The 24,796-nt window shown below is 50.1% G+C and overlaps 1 protein-coding gene across 1 annotated transcript; it reads right to left on the reverse strand.

The window, feature by feature from the left end:
• Positions 1-8,252: 8,252 nt before the first annotated feature.
• LOC139230165 (calcium homeostasis modulator protein 6-like) lies at positions 8,253-18,526 on the reverse strand. The gene is made up of 3 exons (XM_070862008.1): positions 18,014-18,526; positions 9,331-9,529; positions 8,253-8,302 (listed from the first exon to the last, which is right to left on the reverse strand). The coding sequence occupies exons 1-3, from the start codon at positions 18,524-18,526 to the stop codon at positions 8,253-8,255; spliced, it is 762 nt and encodes a 253-aa protein (XP_070718109.1).
• Between the last annotated feature and the right edge of the window lie 6,270 nt (positions 18,527-24,796).

The raw sequence follows: 24,796 nt of genomic DNA on the forward strand, positions 1-24,796 counted from the left end.
AACGAGTAAAGACCCAGTCTACTCAATCTATCATCATAAGGTAACCCCCTCATCTCCGGAATCAGCTGAGTGAATCGTCTCCGTAACCCCTCCAAAGCAAGTATATCCTTCCTTAAGTGAGGTGACCAAAACTGCATGCAGTACTCCAGATGCGGCCTCACCAATACCCTGTACAGTTGCAGCAGGACCTCCCTGCTTTTGTCCTCCATCCCTCTCGCAATGAAGGCCGACATTCCATTCGCCTTCCTGATTACCTGCCGCACCTGCAAACTAACTTTTTGGGATTCATGCACAAGGACCCCCAGGTCCCTCTGCACCGCAGCATGTTGCAATTTCTCCCCATTCAAATAATATTCCCTTTTATTGTCTTTTTTCCCAAGGTGGATGACCTCACATTTTCGGACATTGTATCCCATCTACCAAAGCTTAGCCCATTCGCTTAACCTATCTAAATCGCTTTGCAGCCTCTCTGTGTCCTCTACACAACCCGCTTTTCCAGTAATCTTTGTTTCATCTGCAAATTGTGTTACACTACACTCCGTCCCCTCATCCAAATCATCTATGTATATTGTAAACAGTTGTGGTCCCAGCACTGATCCCTGTGGCACATCACTAACCACCGATTTCCAACCCTAAAAGGACCCATTTATCCCGACTCTCTGCTTTCTGTTAGCCAGCCAATTCTCGATCCAAGCTCATACATTTCCTCTGACTCCACGTACCTTTATCTTCTGCAGTAACCTTTTCTGTGGCATCTTATCGAATGCCTTTTGAAAATCTAAATACACCACATCCATCGGTACATCTCCATCCACCATGCCCGTTATATCCTCAAAGAATTCCAGTAAATTAGTTAAACATGATTTCCCCTTCATGAATCCATGTTGCGTCTGCTTGATTGCACTATTCCTATCTAGATGTCCTGCTATTTCTTCCTTAATGATAGCTTCAAGCATTTTCCCCACTACAGATGTTAAACTAACCGGCCGATAGCTACCTGCCTATTGTCTGCCCCTTTTTTGAAACAGAGGCATTACATTAGCTGCTTTCCAATCCGCTGGTACCTCCCCGGAATCCAGAGAATTTTGGTAGATTATAACGAATGCATCTGCTATAACTTCCGCCATCGCTTTTAATACCCTGGGGTGCATTTCATCAGGACCAGGGGACGTGTCTACCTTGAGTCCCATTAGCCTGTCCAGCACTACCCACCTAGTGATAGTGATTGTCTTGCAGCCAACATGACTGACTTTTCGAATGAAGTTCGCGCTGCCTTTAATTCAACACATTGTAAAACATGAAAATGACTGCATATCCTATCACAATGCCAATAGACGATGTGCTATTTTCTGATGTCTGCCATCTGATGCATTACTGTGATAGAAAGATGTGCTGTGTGAGATGCTTGTTTTGATTTCATTATCTACTATTAGGTCTATTCTATTAATTTGAGTGTTAAGAATAATTCATCCTCCGTCCACTTGTCAAGTTAGATTAATAATGTATTCACAATTCATTTTATATTTTTAAGCGAAGTTGTGGCTTGGGTCAGTCTGTATCGCTTGTCCCTCTGAAAGAATTGGAGCGGGTCCAAAGCCCCATTCCAGAACTTGAACAGATGACCTAGACTGATACGGTAAAGTATTATAAAAGATGTGCTGCATTATCTGAGGTCTAGTTTTGCTTGAATCTGTGTCGCCTTGGTTATGAATGTAGACTGGGAGGAGGTGCTCTACAGGGACAGCTTCATTTATTCGAACAGTTGGTTTTACTGGCACATCCTGCTGTATTGCAAAGGGGTGCTGTAATAGGACACGGTGTTGTGGTGGGACTTCGTGCTGGATTGCAATAGGGTGCTGTAATGGGAAAGGTTGCTGTAATGGGCAAGGTGCTGTAATAGGACAGGGTGCTGCATTGGGACCAGGTGTTGAAATGAGACAGGGTGCTGTAATGGGACAGGGTGCTATAATGGGACGCCCGAATCTCTCTCTCTCCCCCTCCCACGATATCCCTTTCTCTCCCCGTGCCTCTCTCCCCCGTGTCTCTCTCCCCCTCACACCGTGTCTCTCTCACCCTCCCACCCCACCCCGTGTCTCTCTCTCCCCTCCCTCGTGTCTCTCTTTCTCCCCTCCTCGTGCTTCTCTCTCTCCCCCTCCCACGCGTCTCTCTCCCACCCTCCCATGTCTCACTCTCTCTCCTGCCTGTTCTCTCTTTTCCAACCGTGACTCTCTCTCCCGACCCGTGTCTCTCTCCTCCTCCTACCCGCCGCAACCGCCCCCTCCCAACCCCGGGTCTCACTCTCTGCCTCTCCAGACCACCACGTGTCCCTCTCCTCTCCCTCACCGCCCCCCCCCCGCCCAGTGTCTCTCTCTCTGTCTCTCCCCCTCCCCCGTCTCTCTCTCTCTGACCCCACCCTCGTGTATCTCTCTCTGCCCCTTCCCCCCGTGTCTCTCCCCCCTCCCCATGTCTATCCCTGTCCCCTCCCCCGTGTCTCTCTCTCTCCCTCGTGTCTCTGTCTCTCTCTCCCCCCGTGCCTCTCTCTCTCTCTCTCTCTCGCTCTCTCGCCTCCCGTGTCTCTGTCTCTCTCTGTTCCTCTCTCTGTCTCTCTGTCTCTCTCTCTCTGCCCCCCACCCCTGTGTCTCTCTCTCTCTGCAAGCCCCCCCCCTCACCCCCAGCCCGGTGTCTCTCTCTCCCCCTTGTCTCTCTCCAACCCGCCCCCAAGTCTCTCTCTCCCCTCCCCGTGTCCGTCTCTCCCCTTCGCCACATGTCTCTCCCTCCCCCCATGTCTCACTCTCCCCCGTGTTCTCTCTCTCCCTCACACCCGTGTCTCTCTCTCTCTCTCCGCGTCTCTCTTTCTCTCTCAGTCCCGCGTGTCTCTCTCTTTCTCTGTCCCCCGTGTCTCTCTCGCTCTCTCTCTTTCAGTCCCCCGTGTCTCTCTCTCTCTCTCTCTCTTAGTCCCCTGTCTCTCTCTCTCTCTCTCTCTCTCATGGTCCCCCGTGTCTCTCTCTCCCCCTCCCACGTGTCTCTCTCCCACCCTCCCATGTCTCTCTCTCCCTGCCTGTTTCTGTCTCTTCCAACCGTGACTCTCTCTCCCCATCCGTGTCTCTCTCCTCCTCCTACCCGCCGCCCCCCCCACCCCCCAACCCCGGGTCTCACTCTCTGTCTCTCCAGCCCACTCCGTGTCCCTCTCCTCTCCACCCCGCCCCCCCACCCGCCCAGTGTCTCTCTCTCTGTCTCTCCCCCTCCCCCGTCTCTCTCTCTCTCTGCCCCCACCCCCATGTATCTCTCTCCCCCTCTTCCCCCGTGTCTCTCCCCTCCTCCCCATGTCTATCCCTCTCCCCTCGCCCGTCTCTCTCTCTCTCTCTCTCCCTCGTGTCTCTGTCTCTCTCTCCCCCTGTGTGTGTCTCTCTCTCTCGCCTCCCGTGTCTCTGTCTCTCCCTGTCCCTCTCTCTGTCTCTCGCTCTCTCTCTCTCTGTCTCTCTCTCTCTCTGCCCCCCCACCCCCGTGTCTCTCTCTCTCTGCCCCCCACCCCACCCCCAGCCCCATGTCTCTCTCTCCCGCTTGTCTCTCCCAACCCCGCCTCCAAGTCTCTCTCTCTCCCCTCCCCGTGTCCCTCTCACCCCTTCCCCACTTGTCTCTCCCTCCCCCATGTCTCACTCTCCCCTGTGTTCTCTCTCCTTCACACCCGTGTTTCTCTCTCTCTTTCTCTCTCAGTCCCCCGTGTCTCTCTCTCTCGCTCTCTGTCCCCCTGTCTCTCTCTCTCTCTGTCCCCCTCAATCTCTCTCTCTCTGTCCCCCGTGTCTCCCTCTCTCGCTCTCTGTCCCCCTGTCTCTCTCTCTCTCTGTCCCCCTCAATCTCTCTCTCTCTGTCCCCCGTGTCTCCCTCTCTCGCTCTCTGTCCCCCGTGTCTCTCTCCCTCTCTGCCCCCACCCCCGGCCCCGTGTCTCTCTCTCTCTCCCTTGTCTCTCCCAACCCCGCCCCAAATCTCTCTCCTCTCCCCATGTCCCTCTCTCCCCTTCCCTACTTGTCTCTCCCTCCCCCCATGTCTCACTCTCCACCGTGTTCTCTCTCTCCCTCACACCCGTGTGTCTCTCGCTCTCTCTCTCTCTCTCTCTCTCTGTTCACCTGTCTCTCTCTCTCTCTCTATCCCCCGTGTCTCTCTCTCTCTGTCCCCCGTGTCTCCCTCTCTCTCGCTGTCCCCCTCCCCCGATGTCTCACTCTCTCCCCGTGTCTCTCCCCGCTCCCAAGTATCTCTCTCCCCTCCACCACCCCGTGTCTCTCTCACCCTTCCCCATGTCTTTCCCTCTCCCCTTCCCCGTGTCTCTCTCTCTCCCCCTCCCCCGTGTCTCTCTCTCTCCCCGCCAGTCTCTCTCTCTCCCCGTCAGTCTCTCTCTCTCCGCCCCCCCCCCAGTCGCTCTCTCCCCCGTGTCTCTCTTTCTCTGTCCCCCCACGTCTCTCTCTCTCTCTCTCTATGTCCCCCGTGTCTCTCTCTCTCTGACCCCCCTCTATCTCTCCCCACACCCCCGCCCCGTGTCTCTCGCTCTCTCTCCCCCCCCCGTGTTTCTCTCTCACCACCACCCCCCCCCCCCGCGCCCCCCGCCCGTGTCTCACTCTCTCTCCCCCCATGTCTCTCTCTCTCTCTCCCCTGTGTGTGTGTCTCTCTCTCCCCCGTGTCTCTCTATCTCTGTCCCCGTCTCTTTCTCTCCTCCCGTGTCTCTCCCCCCCCCCTTGACTCTCCCCCACCCCCCCCGTGTCTCTCTCTCTCTCTCCCCCCCCCCGTGTCTCTCTCTCTCAGCACCCGTGCCCCCCCGCCCCGTGTCGCAGTCTCTCCCCCCCCCCACCATGTCTCTCTCTCTCTCTCCGCCCTGTGTGAGTGTCTCTCCCTCCCACGTGTCTCTCTAACTCTGTCCCCCGTCTCTCTCTCACCCCCATGTGTCTCTCTCCCCCCGCCCCCCGTGTCTCTCTCTCCCCCAACCCGTGAGTCTCTCGCTCCCCCTACACTCGTGTCTCTCTCCCTCCCCGCACCCCAGGTCTCGTCTCTCTCACTCTCTCTTTCAATCCCTCTCCTAATTCTCTCTCTCCACCCCAGTGTCTCCCTCTCCCCTCCGTGTCACTCTCTCCCTCCCGTGAATCTCTCACCCACAGTGTCTCACCCCATCCAGTGTCCCTTTCTCTTTCTCCCGCCCCCATGTCTCTCTCTCCCCCCTCCCCCTGACTGTCTCTCCCTCCCCCCTGACTGCCTCTCCCCCCCGTGTCTCTCTCCCCATCCGTGTCTCTCCCCCACCCCCCATATCTCTCCCCGCCACCCCTGTGTCTAGCCCCCCCCCCCACCCCCCGTCTTTCCATCCCTCCCCGACCGTGTCTCTCTCTCTCTTCCCTCCCCCGGGTCTCTCTCTCTCTCCTCCCCCTGTGTGTCTCTCTCTCCCCGCCGTATCTCTCCACCTTCCATGTCTCTCTCCCAGCCCCCATGTGTGTCTCTCTCTCCCCTCCCCTGCGTCTCTCCATTTCTGCACCCCGCCCCGTGTCTCTCCTTCTCTCTCCCCCGTGTCTCTCGCCCCTCCCCGTCTCTCTCTCACCCCCACGTGTCTTTCTCTCCCCGCCCCCCGTGTCTCTCTCTCCTCAACCCGCGACTCTCTCGCTCCCCCCCCCGTGTCTCTCTTTCTCCCCCTCCCCAGTGTCTGTCCCACGCCCCCCCCCCCCGCCTCGCCCGCATGTCTCTCTCTCTCCACCCCCTCCATGTCTCTCTCTCCGCCCCACCTCCTCCGTTTCTCACTCTCTCCCCTCGTGTCTCTCCACCCCCCGCTCCCCGTCCCTCTCGCTCCCCTCCCTCCGTGTCTCTCTCTCTTCCCCTCCCCCTTGTATCTCTCTCTCCGTGCTCCCCCGTGTCTCTGCCCCCGTGTCTCTCTCCTCCTCCGTCTCACCACCCACCCACCACTCGCCGCAGTTTCTCTATTCCTCTCTGTCTCTCACCACCCCCCCTCCGTGTCTCTGCCTCTAACCCTTCCCGTGTCTCTCTCTCCCCATCGCTCCCCCCTCCCCATGCCAATCCCTCACACCCTCCCCGTCTCTCTCTCACTCACCCCCTCCCGCGGTCCATGTCTCCTTCTCTGTTTCTCCTCCGCATTTCTATCTCTCCGCCTCTCCCCCTAGTTTCTCTCCACCTCCATATATTTCCCCCCCGTGTCTCTCTTACCCCCTCCCCGTGTCTCTCTTCCCCCCACCCCTCCCCGTGTCTCTCTTCCGCCCCTCACCCATGTATCTCTCCCCCCTCTCCCGTCTCTCTCTCTCCCGTGTCTCTCTCCTCCTTCATCGCGCCCACCACTCGCCACAGTTTCTCTATTTCTCTCTGTCTCTTCCCCCACCCCCGTGTCTCTCCCTCTACCCCTCCCTGTGTCTCTCTCTCTCCCCCCCCGTGTATCTCTCTCCCCATCGCTCCCCCCTCCCCATGTCAATCCCTCACACCCTCCCCATGTCTCTCTCTCTCACTCACCCCCTCCCCCGCCCCCATGTCTCCTTCTTTGTTTCTCGTTCGCATTTCTATCTCTCCACCTCTCCCCCTAGTTTCCCTCACCCACCATATCTTTCCCCCCCATCTCTTTATTACCCCCTCCCAGTGTCTCTCTTTCCCCCCTCCCCGTGTCTCTCTTCCGCCCCTCACCCATGGATCGCTCCCCCCTCTCCCGTGTCTCTCTCTCCCGTCGCACATATCTCTCTCTCCCCGACTCCCCTGTCTCTCACTCCCCCCTTCCCCCATGTCTCTCTCCCTCTCATCCCCGTTGGAGGTCAACTGTCTGGAGGTAGACAAGGTATAGGAGAACTGCATCAATTAGCCTCAGCCTTGGGATGTCCTGCGGTCCATAGTCTTGCAGAGAAGGGTGACTCTTTGTTTTTTTGTGTTGAGGCTCATCCTACAATAAGTGTAAATTAGGTGGGGAGGTGGGCACGACTGTGAGGGAGCCCGACCAAACTGACTGTATTTACTGTAACTGGGCAATCCAGGATGCTGAGCCATAGGGCAAACAAATGAATGACAATGTGTCGACATTCTATCAGTATCTTTGCAAATAATATTTTGTGTTAACAGGTATGGCAAAATATCAGGAAGAGGAATGTCATCGTATATTGGTCACCAGCACTGTTGATTTGTTTGTATTCTTGGGAACGGGTCAAAACCAGCAAGGCAGTATTTATGGTCTATCATTAGTTACTCGGACATCATTAATGTATGTGCCAATCTGTAGGCTAATGATGTTCTTGAACTTTGCTGAACACCTGTTGGAAGTGTGCATGCAATTTCTGCCCATCACTTTGGGGACTTGAGAGGTTGCGCAGTGCCACGTGACCCAATTTCTAGCTCATAAACCTTACCGCACAGAAGGATGCCATTCGGCCTGTGTAGGTTCTTTGAACTCCACAGTGTGTGTTCTCTTCTCCTTGACAGGTTTCCTGCCCACAAATCAGCCTGATTCTGGCAGGGAGAACTCGAGGGCAGGCCTCAAGACCATGTAGGTCCGATCTACCACCCCGGGCGAATTCCGATCCCAACTCCGGGGAGAGTGTGTCTGATACCAAAGGGGTTTCGAACCCCGACCCCTGGGCGGAGTGACTGAACCCAGGGGATAGTACGATCTCCAACCCTGGGGGCCTTTGGGAGGGGGAGAGCTTGGAGCCCAGGAGAAAGCACTCCTGCTCTTCCTGGCCCACAAGCAGTGCTGCAAAGGCATTTACCTTCTCAACGAAGCCTCCCTTCAGCTGTCAGGTTTCCCAATGCCTGGGAAACCTACCAGCCACAGTTAATGCTGCAAAACAGGTAAAAGCAGAGGATGCCCGCTTCATTAAAATGTTTAAATTTCGAACCGGCCTCCTGAGAGCAGGGTGGCTACCCACCCCTTGCCCCGCCTCCATTAAACTTGGGAGTGGGCTGGTTGGCTGCGGGTTTGAGATTTACATTTTTTTAAATATCTGACACGACCCCAACGCACCTGTTTTTAGGTGTTAAAATCCAGCCCATTTGTACCTATAGTGAAATTGCACACATCCAGTCCGGAGAGGGCCGAAGGGGAAAATTTACCATTTAATTTTAGTTGTCTGTTTCTGATGATACATGCAGTGCAGCAAAAACAAATATCCGCCGGTAATTAATCAAAGCTCAAAACATGTGCTGAATTTTCAATAAAGCTCTGTGTAAGCGACGCACGTTCCTTTTGTCTCCACCTCCTGTGACACACTTGTGTTAAGATCCTGCCTGTTGGTCTACCCGTGTTGCGGGTTCTCCCATCTCTTCATTAGCCATACGACGTTCTCTGTTGGGAAAAACACAGTCACATCGGAAAACGTGAGCTGCAACAATCCCGAGCAGGAAAACCGAGGGACTCTCGGCTTCTCTTTATCATAAGAAATGTACAGCCAGTGTTGGAGCCCACCCTGGGCCAGAATTCTTTATGGACATGCATCATTAGACAATGAGTAACAAGATACGAAAACAAAGAAAGACTTGCATTTATATAGCGCCTTTTACGACCACCAAACGGCTCGAAGCGCTTTACAGTCAATGATGTACTTTTGAAGTGTAGTCACGGTTGTAATGTGGGAAATGCAACAGCACAAAACAAGCTCCCACAAACAGCAATGTGATAATCACCAGATAATCTGTTTTGTTATGTTGATTGAGGGATAAATATTGGCTAAGACACGGGGATAATTCCCCTGCTCTTCTTCGAAATAGTGCCATGGGATTGTTTACACTCACCTGAGAGAGCAGACCGGCCTCGGTTTAACATCTCATCTAAAAGGTGGCACTCCCTGAGTATTGCCCTGGAGACTCAGCCTAGATTTATGTGAACCCACAACTGTCTGACTCAGAGGCCAGTGTGCTACTCACTGAGCCATAGCTGTCACATATTGTGCAGAGGGGTCAATAACCAGAGGATAGATTTAAAGTAGTTGGTAGAAGGATTAGAGGGTACTGGAATTATGGAATTCACTGCCTGAAAGGGTGATAGAGGTGGAAACCCTCATCACATTTAAAAGGTACTTGGATGTGCCCTTAAAGAACCGTTAGCTACAGGGCTGAATATGGGGCGGTGCATAGAACAGGCGACCAAGATGATTTTCTGCCGCCATATTTTTAAGAACTCTGGAGGTTGAATTTAGCTGTGCTCCTTGCACACTTTCTCTGCAGACAGCTTGTCATATTAGCTCTGATAGCTTTGGTGGGTCTGCCCTTGCATAACACTTACCAGTGGGTCCAATTCTATGTTCACAGTGCGCAGTCCGGATTGAATCCCAGTTTGAGATTGCACATCACTGGGGAATATTTTTGACATCTTACTCTCACAGCTTTTTATCGCCTTTTTAACTGCTTTTTCTTTCAATTCTGCCATAATCAGTATTACTTCCTCTTCATCATGCAGGCAATCATGTTCAAACTCATAATAAGATTCCATGGCGCATCTACGAGCGCACTGCTGAAGACTGTAGATTAATACCAACGCAGCCAGCATTCCGATCAATAAACAGCCACCGATGACCTGTTAAGGCGTGGGTGGAGAGATAAGAAATTGAATTAAACAATAATCCATAGAATCCTAGAATGATAGAAGGAGGTCATTCAGCCCATCATGCCCATGCTGGCTCTTTGGAAGAAAAATCCATTTGGTCGCAACAATCCTGCTCATTACCCTTAGCCCTACACATTTCCCCCTTTTATTACATATGCTAATTGCTATTGAAAGTTATTATTGAATCTGCTCCCACCACCTTTCAGGCAGCACATTCCAGATCAAAGCAACCATCTGTGTAAATTAAATTATTCCTCACATCACCTCTGGTTCTTTTGCCAATTATCTTAAATCTGTGTCCTCTGATTACTGACCCTTCTGTCACTGGAAACAGTGACTCTATTCATTACTTTTGACACCTCTATCACATCTCCCCTTAACCTTCCCTGCTCTAAGGAGAACAATCCCAGCTTCTCTCGTCTCTGCACATAACTGAAGTCCCTCAGACTGGTACCATTCTGATAAATTTCCTCTGCACCCTCTCTATTCTCTTGACATCCTTCCTAAAGTGCCAGAATTAACTTTCAACAGAACTGTTCCATTCTAGAGGTTTACCGGTCTGTTTTGTGATTGGTGACTCAAATTTTGAAATCCTTGTCCTTGTTTTCAAATCCCTGCACACCAAACCCTTACTTCTTTAATCTCTTTGAGCCCAAAGTCCCTCCTGCATTCTCTGCTCTTCCAACTCAGGTGATACACCATGCCTTTCATTCCCTCCGCTCGACAATCGGTGATGGGCTTTCAGCCATCTTGCCTTCATGCAAAACCCCTCAAGAATGCTACATGTCTCCCCACCTTCAAAAGATCCCCTTTCGACATACTTCCTCGGTAGTACTTTCAGCTGTCTCCCTTCTACTCCAACTCGAGGCTGATCTTCAATTGCGAAGGGTTTTAGGTGACTTGCTGCATTTAAAGTGCCGCATTAATGCAAGCTACTTTGGAGTTTCTGGCCTTGGAGGGAGTGCAGCATAGATTTAGTAGAATGATATCTGGACTCGAAAAGTTAAACTACGAGGAGAGATTACACAAACTAGGGTTGTATTTCCCAGAATTTAAAAGGTTAAGTGGTGATTTGATCAAAGTTTTCAAGATATTAAGGGGAACTGATAATGTAAAGAGAGAGAAACTATTTCCGTTAGTTGTGGAATCTAGGATTAAGGGCATAGTCTACAAATTAGAGCCACACCATTCACCATTAGGAAGCACTTCTACAAACAAAGAGGCAGAAATTGGTCAATGTTCCGCCCGCAACCGCCGAGATCCCACCACAAATGTCGGGTTTCTGTGTCCGGAACCATCCATCTGCCATCAATGTTCTGCCTGGCAGAAGATTGGTGAGGAAGGGTTCGGCCGAAGTCAGATTGTGCTGCCCTCCCATTTGCATCAGTTATACTGGCCTCCGATCAACCTGATGCCCGCCAGAAGGACTGCTCGAGGAAAGCAGTTCTGATCTGGACAGCAGTCAGCCACCAGTGAGATTGGGTTGGAGGGAGAGATGGACGGCAGTCAGTCAGCATGGAGAACGGAGGCTGGTGATCTGATGGCAGTCGGGCAGCAATGCCTGATGTCCTCTTCCTCCCTACACCGAAACAATGGAGTGGCCCTTCCCTACCTGTCACTGCCTCTGCTTGAGGAGGTTATGCAGCAGGACAGCGGGTTGCCTGCAGATGTGTGCGTCTTGGTGAAAAGGTAGGGCGTGGGACCGAGGGTGCCGGGATCTCCAGCTCCTCCGGATCTGTCTGCCTTGAGGGTGTGGAGTCGGGGGCTTGCACGACGCATGCAGAAGCCATCTCTTGCCTCATGGTCTCAAAACTTTCCATTGTCCGCTCAAAACTGTGATGAGCCGGTCCATCCTATGATCATTCTGCTGGGTAAAGGAAGTGATGCTGCCAGCTGTCCCAGCCATGGTCTGCAGCATGTCACAACCTATCTCCACGCCAGTGCCCTGGGTGACAGAGGTGGCAGTGGTAGAATTGGGTGATCTGGGGGCGGAGAGCGGTGGCGGTGGGTGGGACAGGGGGGCGGGTGCAGGAAGGATCTGGTGTATTCGGGTGTGGACAACGTCGGGGTGGAAGATGCTGGGGTCTAATGGCTTCTGTGAAGGACAGAGATCGATGGTCTCTCCAGATCCGTGCTGGGCGACACATCATCTGCAAGTAGTAGACAACATTTCAGTCTTTAGGAGGGGAGGGGTGGCGGTGGTGGTCAAGCTGAGAGGTGAGGCGTTCCATCTCTCATTATGCCAGCAAGTAGTTCCATGTCTACCTGTCCACACCAATAATGGGTGACAAAGTGTGAGTTTAACCGCAAATGCATTAACATTGCACATACTTTCATGCCATGAACGTTGCTGACACCAGAGATGAGTATAACCTTAGCAGGCGGTAGATTCAGATCTGCATCAATGTCTGTGGTTGCATGGTGACGGTCACCCACCAATGCCATTGCACGCTCCTCGAGCCTGGTCAATTCAACCATCTCTTCTCTGCTCCCTACTATCGCACTCAGGCTTGCTTGTTTGGCTTCTTGTTTTTTCTGCACAAATAAATGTTGCTGCCTTTAGCCCCTTTGCTGATGCCTACCACCCCCCCACTCCTGGTACCCCCGTCCCGCCCCCCCCCCCCACACACACACACACACACATACACACACACACATCTGGTGCACAACGTTTTTGGCCTTGGAGAGATGGGGGCGAATAAATTTGCACTCATTCCAACTGACGCCGGCAAATTGTTCCATTTGCGGCATCGGTCCCCATCCCGCTTAACGATGTCCATTGCAGTCACCATCTCACCGATGTCCATAAAAAGTCATTGGTATTAGGCTGGTGAAAGCTTGCTACCATCCCGAGTGATTTCATTGTACCTGCACTCCACCTCCATCACTAGCTCCTCCAATTCCTGTTCATTGAACCACGGAGCTCTGGGCCTGGGTTTGGCAGTCTTCATTGAAGATTTCTGGCCACTCATCCTCAATGATGAGAGGAATGGCTGCTGAAGAGTTTGTACGTTTATATTTCTCACAATTTCCCCTATGCAACTCAGACTGCCCCCTCTCCAATGCCATCTCTCTGCTCTCTAAACTCCAGCTCTGTCCTCTTTAATGCCACTTCTCTGCTCTCTAACCCCTAACTCTCTCCTCTCCCCTCTCACACTCACAGGTGGAATAAAGTGCTCTCCTTTTGTGTGCATGTGCAGTTCCCCAATCAGCCTCCAAGGGCCAGGAAAGGATCAAACATCGGATCAAGAAAAGACAAAAAAACAAAACCCAAAATCTCGCTCATGCACAGTGGAGGCATCTGAAGATCCCCAAGTGGCGAAGCCTGCAACTGATGCACAATAGTGATGTCGGCCACCGAATCCTGCTCCCGCCCGCTCCTGGCTGCCGACTGCCCCCGCTGCCGCCCACACAACAGAGCCAAAAATGGCTCTCGATGGGACGCGGTAGCAGTGGGCGACAAAAACGGACCTCCCACCCGGTGGCCGCTGAGCAATGGACGATCCATAGCCGGAACCAAATTCGGGCCCAAAGGCTGGTAGAAGTTTGGAACACTCTTCCGCAAATGGCAAATGATGCTAGATCAATTGTTCATTTTAAATCTTGAGATTGATAGATTTATTACCTAAAGGTATTAAGGCATATGTGGAAAAAGGCGGATATATGGAGTTAGGTCGCAAATCAGCCATGATCTCATGGAATGGGGCACAGGCTTGAGGAACTGAAACATAGAAACATAGAAAATAGGTGCAGGAGCAGGCCATTCAGCCCTTCTAGCCTGCACCGCCATTCAATGAGTTCATGGCTGAACATGAAACTTCAGTACCCCCTTCCTGCTTTCTCGCCATAACCCTTGATCCCCCGAGTAGTAAGGACTTCATCTAACTCCCTTTTGAATATATTTAGTGAATTGGCCTCAACTACTTTCTGTGGTAGAGAATTCCACAGGTTCACCACTCTCTGGGTGAAGAAGTTTCTCCTCATCTCGGTCCTAAATGGCTTACCCCTTATCCTCAGACTGTGACCCCTGGTTCTGGACTTCCCCAACATTGGGAACATTCTTTCTGCATCTAACCTGTCTAAACCCGTCAGAATTTTAAACGTTTCTATGAGGTCCCCTCTCATTCTTCTGAACTCCAGTGAATACAAGCCCAATTGATCCAATCTTTCTTGATAGGTCAGTCCCGCCATCCCGGGAATCAGTCTGGTGAACCTTCGCTGCACTCCCTCAATAGCAAGAATGTCCTTCCTCAAGTTAGGAGACCAAAACTGTACACAATACTCCAGGTGTGGCCTCACCAAGGCCCTGTACAACTGTAGCAACACCTCCCTGCCCCTGTATTCAAATCCCCTCGCTATGAAGGCCAACATGCCATTTGCTTTCTTAACCGCCTGCTGTACCTGCATGCCAACCTTCAATGACTGATGTACCATGACACCCAGGTCTCGTTGCACCTTCCCTTTTCCTAATCTGTCACCATTCAGATAATAGTCTGTCTCTCTGTTTTTACCACCAAAGTGGATAACCTCACATTTATCCACATTATACTTCATCTGCCATGCATTTGCCCACTCACCTAACCTATCCAAGTCACTCTGCAGCCTAATAGCATCCTCCTCGCAGCTCACACTGCCACCCAACTTAGTATCATCCGCAAATTTGGAGATACTGCATTTAATCCCCTCGTCTAAATCATTAATGTACAATGTAAACAGCTGGGGCCCCAGCACAGAACCTTGCGGCACTCCACTAGTCACTGCCTGCCATTCTGAAAAGTACCCGTTTACTCCTACTCTTTGCTTCCTGTCTGACAACCAGTTCTCAATCCACGTCAGCACACTACCCCCAATCCCATGTGCTTTAACTTTGCACATTAATCTCTTGTGTGGGACCTTGTCGAAAGCCTTCTGAAAGTCCAAATATACCACATCAACTGGTTCTCCTTTGTCCACTTTACTGGAAACATCCTCAAAAAATTCCAGAAGATTTGTCAAGCATGATTTCCCTTTCACAAATCCATGCTGACTTGGACCTATCATGTCACCATTTTCCAGATGCACTGCTATGACATCCTTAATAATTGATTCCATCATTTTACCCACTACTGAGGTCAGGCTGACCGGTCTATAATTCCCTGTTTTCTCTCTCCCTCCTTTTTTAAAAAGTGGGGTTACATTGGCTACCCTCCACTCCATAGGAACTGATCCAGAGTCAATGGAATGTTGGAAAATGACTGTCAATGCATCCGCTATTTCCAAGGCCACCTCCTTAAGTACTCTAGGATGCAGGCCATCAGGCCCTGGGGATTTATCTGCCTTCAATCCCATCAATTTCCCCAACACAATTTCCCGACTAATAAAGATTTCCCTCAGTTCCTCTTCCTTACTAGACCCTCTGACCCCTTTTATATCCGGAAGGTTGTTTGTATCCTCCTTAGTGAATACCGAACCAAAGTACTTGTTCAATTGATCCGCCATTTCTTTGTTCCCCGTTATGACTTCCCCTGATTCTGACTGCAGGGGACCTACGTTTGTCTTCACCAACCTTTTTCTCTTTACATACCTATAGAAACTTTTGCAATCCGCCTTAATGTTCCCTGCAAGCTTCTTCTCGTACTCCATTTTCCCTGTCCTAATCAAACCCTTTGTCCTCCTCTGCTGAGTTCTAAATTTCTCCCAGTCCCCAGGTTCGCTGCTATTTCTGGCCAATTTGTATGCCACTTCCTTGGCTTTAATACTATCCCTGATTTCCCTAGATAGCCACGGTTGAGCCACCTTCCCCTTTTTATTTTTACGCCAGACAGGAATGTACAATTGTTGTACTTCATCCATGCGGTCTCTAAATGTCTGCCATTGCCCATCCACAGTCAACCCCCTAAGTATCATTCGCCAATCTATCCTAGCCAATTCTCGCCTCATACCTTCAAAGTTACCCTTCTTTAAGTTCTGGACCATGGTCTCTGAATTTACTGTTTCATTCTCCATCCTAATGCAGAATTCCACCATATTATGGTCACTCTTCCCCAAGGGGCCTCGCACAATGAGATTGCTAATTAATCCTCTCTCATTACACAACACCCAGTCTAAGATGGCCTCCCCCCTAGTTGGTTCCTCAACATATTGGTCTAGAAAACCATCCCTTATGCACTCCAGGAAATCCTCCTCCACCGTATTGCTTCCAGTTTGGCTAGCCCAATCTATGTGCATATTAAAGTCACCCATTATAACTGCTACACCTTTATTGCATGCACCCCTAATTTCCTGTTTGATGCCCTCCCCAACATCCCTATTACTGTTTGGAGGTCTGTACACAACTCCTACTAACGTTTTTTGCCCTTTGGTGTTCTGCAGCTCTACCCATATAGATTCCACATCATCCAAGCTAATGTCTTTCCTAACTATTGCATTAATCTCCTCTTTAACCAGCAATGCTACCCCACCTCCTTTTCCTTTTATTCTATCCTTCCTGAATGTTGAATACCCCTGAATGTTGAGTTCCCAGCCCTGATCATCCTGGAGCCACGTCTCCGTAATCCCAATCACATCATATTTGTTAACATCTATTTGCACAATTAATTCATCCACCTTATTGCGGATACTCCTTGCATTAAGACACAAAGCCTTCAGGCTTGTTTTATTAACACCCTTTGTCCTTTTAGAATTTTGCTGTACAGTGGCCCTTTTTGTTCTTTGCCTTGGGTTTCTCTGCCCTACACTTTTCCTCATCTCCTTTCTGTCTTTTGCTTTTGGCTCCTTTTTGTTTCCCTCTGTCTCCCTGCATTGGTTCCCATCCCCCTGCCATATTAGTTTAAATCCTCCCCAACAGCACTAGCAAACACTCCCCCGAGGACATTGGTTCCAGTCCTGCCCAGGTGCAGACCGTCCGGTTTGTACTGGTCCCACCTCCCCCAGAACCGGTCCCAATGCCCCAGGAATTTGAATCCCTCCCTGCTGCACCACTGCTCAAGCCACGTATTCATCTGCGCTATCCTGCGATTCCTACTCTGACTATCACGTGGCACTGGTAGCAATCCCGAGATTACTACTTTTGAGGTCCTACTTTTTAATTTAGCTCCTAGCTCCTTAAATTCGTTTCGTAGGACCTCATCCCTTTTTTTGCCTATGTCGTTGGTACCAATGTGCACCACGACAACTGGCTGTTCTCCCTCCCATTTCAGAATGTCCTGCACCCGCTCCGAGACATCCTTGACCCTTGCACCAGGGAGGCAACATACCATCCTGGAGTCTCGGTTGCGGCCGCAGAAACGCCTATCTATTCCCCTCACAATTGAATCCCCTATCACTATCGCTCTCCCACTCTTTTTCTTGCCCTCCTGTGCAGCAGAGCCAGCCACGGTGCCATGAACTTGGCTGCTGCTGCCCTCCCCTGATGAGTCATTCCCCTCAACAGTACCCAAAGCGGTGTATCTGTTTTGCAGGGGGATGACCGCAGGGGACCCCTGCACTACCTTCCTTGCTCTACTCTTCCTGCTGGTCTTCCATTCCCTATCTGGCTGTGGACCCTTTCCCTGCGGTAAGACCAACTCACTACACGTGATACTCACGTCATTCTCAGCATCGTGGATGCTCCAGAGTGAATCCACCCTCAGCTCCAATTCCGTAACGCGGACCGTCAGGAGCTGGAGGCGGATACACTTCCCGCACACATAGTCGTCAGGGACACCGGAAGCGTCCCTGAGTTCCCACATGGTACAGGAGGAGCATAACACCCGACCGAGCTCTCCTGCCATGACTTAACCCTTAGATACACTTAAACTGGTAATAACAATGTTAAAAGTTACTGACCAATATAAGAAGAAAAAGAAAAACTACTCACCAATCGCCAGCCAATCACTTACCCCCTAGGCTGTGACGTCACCTTTGTTTTTTTGCCTTCTCCCTGTAGCTGCACCGGTACGCCTCTCGCCGACCCCGGACTCGCGCTGCTCCGAGCTCCCGCCTCCTCGACTGACTGCTCCGAGCTCCCGCTGGCCTTTATAGGCCTCTCGCCGACCCCGGACTCGCGCTGCTCCGAGCTCCCGCCTCCTCGACTGACTGCTCCGAGCTCCCGCTGGCCTTTATAGGCCTCTCGCCGACCCCGGACTCGCGCTGCTCCGAGCTCCCGCCTCCTCGACTGACTGCTCCGAGCTCCCGCTGGCCTTTATAGGCCTCTCGCCGACCCCGGACTCGCGCTGCTCCGAGCTCCCGCCTCCTCGACTGACTGCTCCGAGCTCCCGCTGGCCTTTATAGGCCTCTCGCCGACCCCGGACTCGCGCTGCTCCGAGCTCCCGCCTCCTCGACTGACTGCTCCGAGCTCCCGCTGGCCTTTATAGGCCTCTCGCCGACCCCGGACTCGCGCTGCTCCGAGCTCCCGCCTCCTCGACTGACTGCTCCGAGCTCCCGCCCTCCTCCTGTTCTTACACGTTAGAATGTACATTGAAAGGGACATCTTACTTGTGATTTAACGCAGAGCTTTTGAAGAGTAACTGGAATTTCATTGGAATTCTTGTTGCATGTTGACTCACATGCCTTCATGCTGGCAGTCCCATTTTTTCCCATTAAATTTGAACAGGAGTAGTAATCACCATCCAAGAAGAGTAGGACGAGCCATATCATTGCTGGAATCGATGCTGTGACCATCGTCGACAGGAAAGATAAACACAGGACGGAGCGTTTGTACATGTTCCCCTGCTCCCAGCACTGACACGATTTGCACCACATCTGGGAATGTTTTTGCACCAGTAGACCGAGGAAAAACAATAAAATTGCAGGGATAATGAAGGTGAATAAGATGTACTGGCCATTCAATTTCAGAGCACATGGACAATGGATCTCCTTTTCCAGGAGCTCTTCCAATCCGTAAAGGATTAGAGACAGTGCAAGATTCCCAAAGACTTTGAATGCTCCCGATTTAGTGTCCAGCAAGCTGCCTTTGAGTTTACTGAGTATTTCCTTCTTCACTGCCATTGTACCAGGAATCAGACCAAAAAATACTAACTCGAGCACCCACAATAACTAAGGTTGATCATAAATCATCGAGGAGCTTATGCGTTCTGCTAAAGTCCATTAGGGAGTGCCCGAAGTTGTTCAAAGTGGAAACGTCTATAGTACAAGTTTCTCCCTCTCTTTCCTTTCTCCTAATTTGGAAGTGAACACAATTGGAACTAATTTGGAAGTGAAAGTCCCACCAATTGCGCAAGTCACTTTCAGTTTTACTTGTTTATGTTCAAAGTATTGACCTAAAGTTCTTCAGCGAGTCTATGGGCAGAGTTATCCAAATCCCTGGACCATGGGGTCTTGTGGCATCAGGTGGCTTATCAGAAAACTCACGAATGACCTGGTCACATTTCCCTATCCATTAAAAGGTGAGAGGATAGAAAACCACAGGCAGCACTCCCACCATTTTTAACAAAGTGCCCACTGTGCGTGAAGCCCCAGTGATAGCACACATTCCCTGAAATTTTCGCCAAATGTACTGCTGTTAAAGTAAGCTTGGTTAGATCCTGCAGTGCTTCCTGTAGATTGTACATACTCCAGCTATGGTGCACTGTTGACTGAAGAAGTGGTACAAGGCACCAGAGGAAATTCCCACGCATGGGTCCGAGGCAACTGAAGGCATGTCCATCAAAGATGTGGCTCAGGGGTTGATTCAGAGGAATGTAGGATTAGGGTCGGGGCAGGGGTGTCACAAAAATAGAGAGCAGTGAGACCATAAAGTGAGCCAGGTTAGGTCAGCAAGGACATTAGTGCTAGGTGAGGGCAGCAGAGTTTGGGATAATCTGAAGTCTAGACAGGGTGGAGGATAGAAGGCCAATTAGGAGAGCTTTAGAATACTTTAGTTTGGAGATCACAAAGGCAAGCAAGAGTTTTTCAACCTGAGATAGGCTGAGTTAGGGGTGGAGGCGGGTGAAGTTATGGAAGTGGATGAAAGCAGTCTTTGTGATGGAGAGGTTATGCATGAGAAGTTCAGCTCATGGTCAAATAGGACACAGAGGCTGCGAGCAGTCTGGTTCAATCTGAGACAGTGGTGAGGGAGGGACATGGAATCGGTCACAAGGGTACGGAGTTTATGCTGGGGCTAGAGACAATAGCCAGAGACAATCCCCCAAAAAAGCTTAAAATCCAGTCTTCTTGACCATTGCAATCAGGTCTGTTGGCAGCAAATGTAGAATCTTACACACCTTCCAAATGCTGCATCGCTCCCCTCCCCCTCCCCCGTCACTCTCAGCTCAAAGAATCTGGAGAAGTTGATGCCCGTTGCAGAGACAGAAGGACATAGTGAGAAAGTTCAGTGAGAGTCAATTATGTAATACAATTGTGTAAACCCCTACTGGGCCCTCCACTGTTGGAGGTGCCATCTTTCGGATGAGAATTTAAACAGAGGCCCCCATATGCTCCCTCAGGTGAACATAAAGTATCCGAAGGCACTATTTCAAAGAAGAGCAGGGAGGTTATCCCAGGTGTCCTGGGCAATATTTAACCCTCAATCAACATAACAAAACAGATTATTATTAATCACATTGCTGTTTGTCGGAGTTTGCTGTGCACATGTATGGCTGTTGCATTTCCCACATTACAAAAGTGACTCATTAAAGTACTTCATTGGCTGTAAAGCACTTTGAGACATCTGGTGGTCATGAAAGGCGCTTTATAAATGCAAGTATTTCTTTCTTTAATGAGACTGTTTGAATCATGCTTAACTCTGAGGGTTCCAGTGTGCAACTGTGGTCTCTAAACAACAAAAGTGGATTCTCAAGAATTGAAGAAACACCAACGTCAAGTGAGGAAGCTGACACAGAGGGCATGTCCAGCACATTTCCACATCCCACGCTTGGTTTTAGGTGCAATGTTTCCGTCCTGTCCCGTCCCTGTTTGAACATACACCTTTGAAGGTGGCAGGACAAGTTGAGAAGGACAAGTTAAAAAAAGCTTTATAAGCCGAGGCAAAGAGTACAAAGGCAAGGAAGATATGCCCAACCTTTATAAAACACTCGTTAGGCCCCAGCTGGGGTATGGCGTCCAATTCTGGGCATCGCACTTTAGAAAGGATGTCAAGGCCTTACAGAGGGGATTCACTGGAGTCATACCAGGGACTTCAGTTACATGGAGAGAGTAGAGAAGCTGGAATTGTTCTCCTTGGAGCAGAGAAGGTTTTGATAGAAGGGTTTACTCTATCAAAATCATGAAGGGTTTTGATAGAGTAAATAAGGAGCAATTGGTTTCACTGGCAAGTGGATCGACAACCAGAGGCCAAAGATTTAAAGTAATTGGCAAATTAACCAGAGGAGAACTTTTCACTTTTCACTGCCTGAAAAAGCAGATTCAGTACTAACTTTTAAAAGGGCATTGGAATAATACTTGAGGAAAATTTGCAGGGCTATGGGGAAATGGGAGGGGTGTGGCATGAATTGGACAGCTCTTTCAAAGAGCCGGCACAGGGACGATGGGCCAACTAGCCTCGCTCTGTGCTGTATCAATCTATGATTCTATGAACTCATGTGTAAATGGCAGTTAGACCTGGTATGATCGGACTTTGCCACATTTTTCTTTTCCTGACCCTTCTGAAACTGGGACTCAGGGGAGTTTAGGGACAAGAAAATCATCCCCAGGACCGTGATGTGAAGGTTTAACAAGTCTTTTCTCAAGTTTCGCAGACATGCAGTGTATTTCCAGCCACTTCAGTTCTCATTATCCTTTCACTGAGTCACCTACGGTGTTGTAGTGAATTCACTAAAGATCGGACTCAGATCTAATGGTGATCTCTCATTCTCCTGTATTTAGCCAGGTCGATAAAGTGGTTAATATTATGCATGTAAACTTGTATATACCTTGTACAGCCACCAGAGGGCTCATCCCCTGGAGTCCCACAGGATCCCACAATCCCTTGGGAGCACAGAGCACAGGTACTTAAGGAGGCCTCATAGGCTGGGGAGGCACTCTGGAGACCTGTGGTAAAAGACTACTGTCACACTTTACTTTGAGCTCATAGTATCCAGTCAGATTCTTTATTCATATATAACATTTAAGAAGGCATATGGAATACTTGCTTGTATTAGTCGAGTCATGGAATACAAGAGCAAGAATGTTATGCTTGAACTGTATAAAAATACTGATTAGGCCACAGCTGGAGTACCGTGTGCAGTTCTGGTCACCACATTACAGGAAAGAGGTGATTGCACTGGATACGGTGTGGAGAAGATTTACAAGAATGTTGCCTGGACTGGAGAATTTTTGCTATGAGGAGTGATTGGAGATGCTGGGTCTGTTTTTTTGGAACAGAAGAGGCTGAGAGGTACTTGATTGAAGTGTATAAAATTATGAGGAGCCTGGACAGGAAGGACCTGTTTCCCTTAGCAGAGCAGTCAACAATCAGGGGACATAGATTTAAAGTAATTGTGGGGAGGTTTAAATGAGATATGAGGGGAAATTTCTTCACCCAGAGGATAGTGGGGGTCGGGAATTCAATGCTTGAAAGGGAGGTAGAGGCAGAAATCCTCACCACATTTAAAAAATACTTGGATGTACTATAACCTGCAGGGCTACGGACCAAGAACTGGAAATGGGATTAGGCTGGATAGCTCTTGGTCGGCCGACGTGGACACAATGGGCCGAATTCACCTCCTTCCATGCTGTAAATCTCTATGATTCTATTTACCAGAATAAGGAAAGCTCCCAAACCCCCAACCTCTGACAGCTAGAAGGCCAAGGGCAGCAGGCACAAGGAAACACCACCATCTCTAAATTTCCCATCAAGTCACACTGCATCCTGACTTGCAAATATATTACCGTTCCTTCATCGTCAGTGGGTCGAAATTCTAGAACTCCCTCCCAGCAGCACTGTGGGAGCAGCTAAATCACACAGACTGCAGCAGTTCAAGAAGGCCTGTTTACAGACCGTGGTGTATGTGCCCTGTTTATAGACCGTGGTGTATGTGCCCTGTTTAAAGACCATGATGTATGTGCCTTGTTTATAGACCGTGGTGTATGTGTTCTGTTTAAAGACCGTGGTGTATGTGCCCTGTTTATAGACCGTGGTGTATGTGTCCTGTTTACAGCCCATGGTGCATGTGCCCTGTTTACAGACCATGGTGTATGTCTCCTGTTTACAAACGGTGGTGTATGTGCCATGTTTACAGCCCGTGGTGTATGTGCCATGTTTACAGCCCGTGGTGTATGTGCCCTGTTTACAGCCAATAGTGTATGTGCCCCGTTTAAAGCTCGTGGTGTATGTGTCCTGTTTACAGCCCGTGGTGTATGTGCCCTGTTTACAGCTCGTGGTGTATGTGTCCTGTTTACAGACCGTGGTGTATGTGTCCTGTTTACAACCCGTGGTGTATGTGTCCTGTTTACAGACCGTGGTGTATGTGCCCTGTTTACAGCTCGTGGTGTATGTGCCCTGTTTACAGCCAATAGTGTATGTGCCCTGTTTAAAGCTCGTGGTGTATGTGTCCTGTTTACAGCCCGTGGTGTATGTGCCCTGTTTACAGCTCGTGGTGTATGTGTCCTGTTTACAGACCGTGGTGTATGTGTCCTGTTTACAACCCGTGGTGTATATGCCCTGTTTACAGACCATGATGTATGTGCCCTCTTTACGGACCATGGTGTATGTGCCCTGTTTACAAACTGTGATGTATGTGCCCTGTTCACGGACTGTGATGTATGTGTCCTGTTTACAGACCGTGGTGTATGTGTCCTGTTTACAGACCGTGATGTATGTGTCCTGTTTACAGACCATGGTGTATGTGTCCTATTTACAGACCGTGGTGTATGTGTCCTGTTTACAGACCGTGATGTATGTGTCCTGTTTACAGACCGTGATGTATGTGCCCTGTTTATGGACTGTGATGTATGTGTCCTGTTTACAGACCGTGGTGTCTGTGTCCTGTTTACAGACTGTGATGTATGTCTCTTGTTTACAACCCGTGGTGTATGTGCCCTGTTTACAGACCGTGAAGTATGTATCCTGTTTACAGACCATGGTGTATGTGCCCTGTTTATCGAACGTGGTGTGTGTGTCCTGTTTATAGACCGTGATGTGTGTGTCCTGTTTACAGCCTGTGGTGTAACTGACCGTGGTGTATGTCTCTTGTTTACAGCCCATGGTGTAACAACCTGGTGTATGTGTCCTATTTACAGCCTGTGGTGCATGTGCCCTGTTTGCAGACCATGATGTAGGTGTCCTGACTACAGACCATGGAGTAACAGACTGTGTTTACAGCCCGTGGTGTATGTGCCCTGTTTACAGCCAGTGGTGCAACAAACCGTGGTGTATGTGCCCTGTTCACAAACCGTAGTGTATGTGTCCTGTTTACAGTCCGTGGTGTATGTGCCCTGTTTATAGACCGTGGTGTATGTGTCCTGTTTAAAGACCATGGTGTATGTGTCCTGTTTACAGCCCATGGTGCATGTGCCCTGTTTACAGACCATGGTGTATGTCTCCTGTTTAAAGACCGTGGTGTATGTGCCCTGTTTATAGACCGTGGTATATGTGCCTTGTTTACAGTTGTGGTGCATGCGCCCTGTTTACGGACTGTGGTGTATGTGTCCTGTTTACAACCCATGGTGTATATGCCCTGTTTACAGACCATGATGTATGTGCCCTCTTACTGACCATGGTGTATGTGCCCTGTTTATGGACCGTGATGTATGTGCCCTGTTTACGGACTGTGATGTATGTGTCCTGTTTACAGACCGTGGTGTATGTGCCTTGTTTACAGTCCGTGGTGCATGTGCCCTGTTTACAGATCGTGGTGTATGTGCACTGTTTACAGCCCATGGTGTAGATGTCCTGTTTACAGCCCATGGTGTATGTGCCCTGCTAACAGACCGTGGTGTGTGTATCCTGGTTACAGCCCATGGTGTAACAGACCGTGGTGTATGTGCCTTGTTTACAAACCGTAGTGTATGTGTCCAGTTTACAGATCGTGGTGTATGTGCCCTGTTTACAGACCGTGGTGTACGTGTCTTGTTTACAGATCATAGTGTATGTGTCCTGTTTACAGACTGTAGTGTATGTGTCCTGTTTACAGCCCATGGTGCATGTGCTATGTTTACAGACCGTGGTGTATGTGTCTTGTTTACAGACCGTAGTTTATGTGTCCTGTTTACAGCCCATGGTGTATGTGCCCTGTTTAAAGACCATGGTGTATGTGCCCTGTTTACAGACCGTGGTGTATGTGTCCTGTTTACAGAATGTGCTCTATGTGTCCTGTTTACAAACCATGGTGTATGTGTCCT

The sequence above is a fragment of the Pristiophorus japonicus genome, chromosome 19, assembly GCF_044704955.1.
Source record: "Pristiophorus japonicus isolate sPriJap1 chromosome 19, sPriJap1.hap1, whole genome shotgun sequence".
NCBI lineage: Eukaryota > Metazoa > Chordata > Chondrichthyes > Pristiophoridae > Pristiophorus > Pristiophorus japonicus.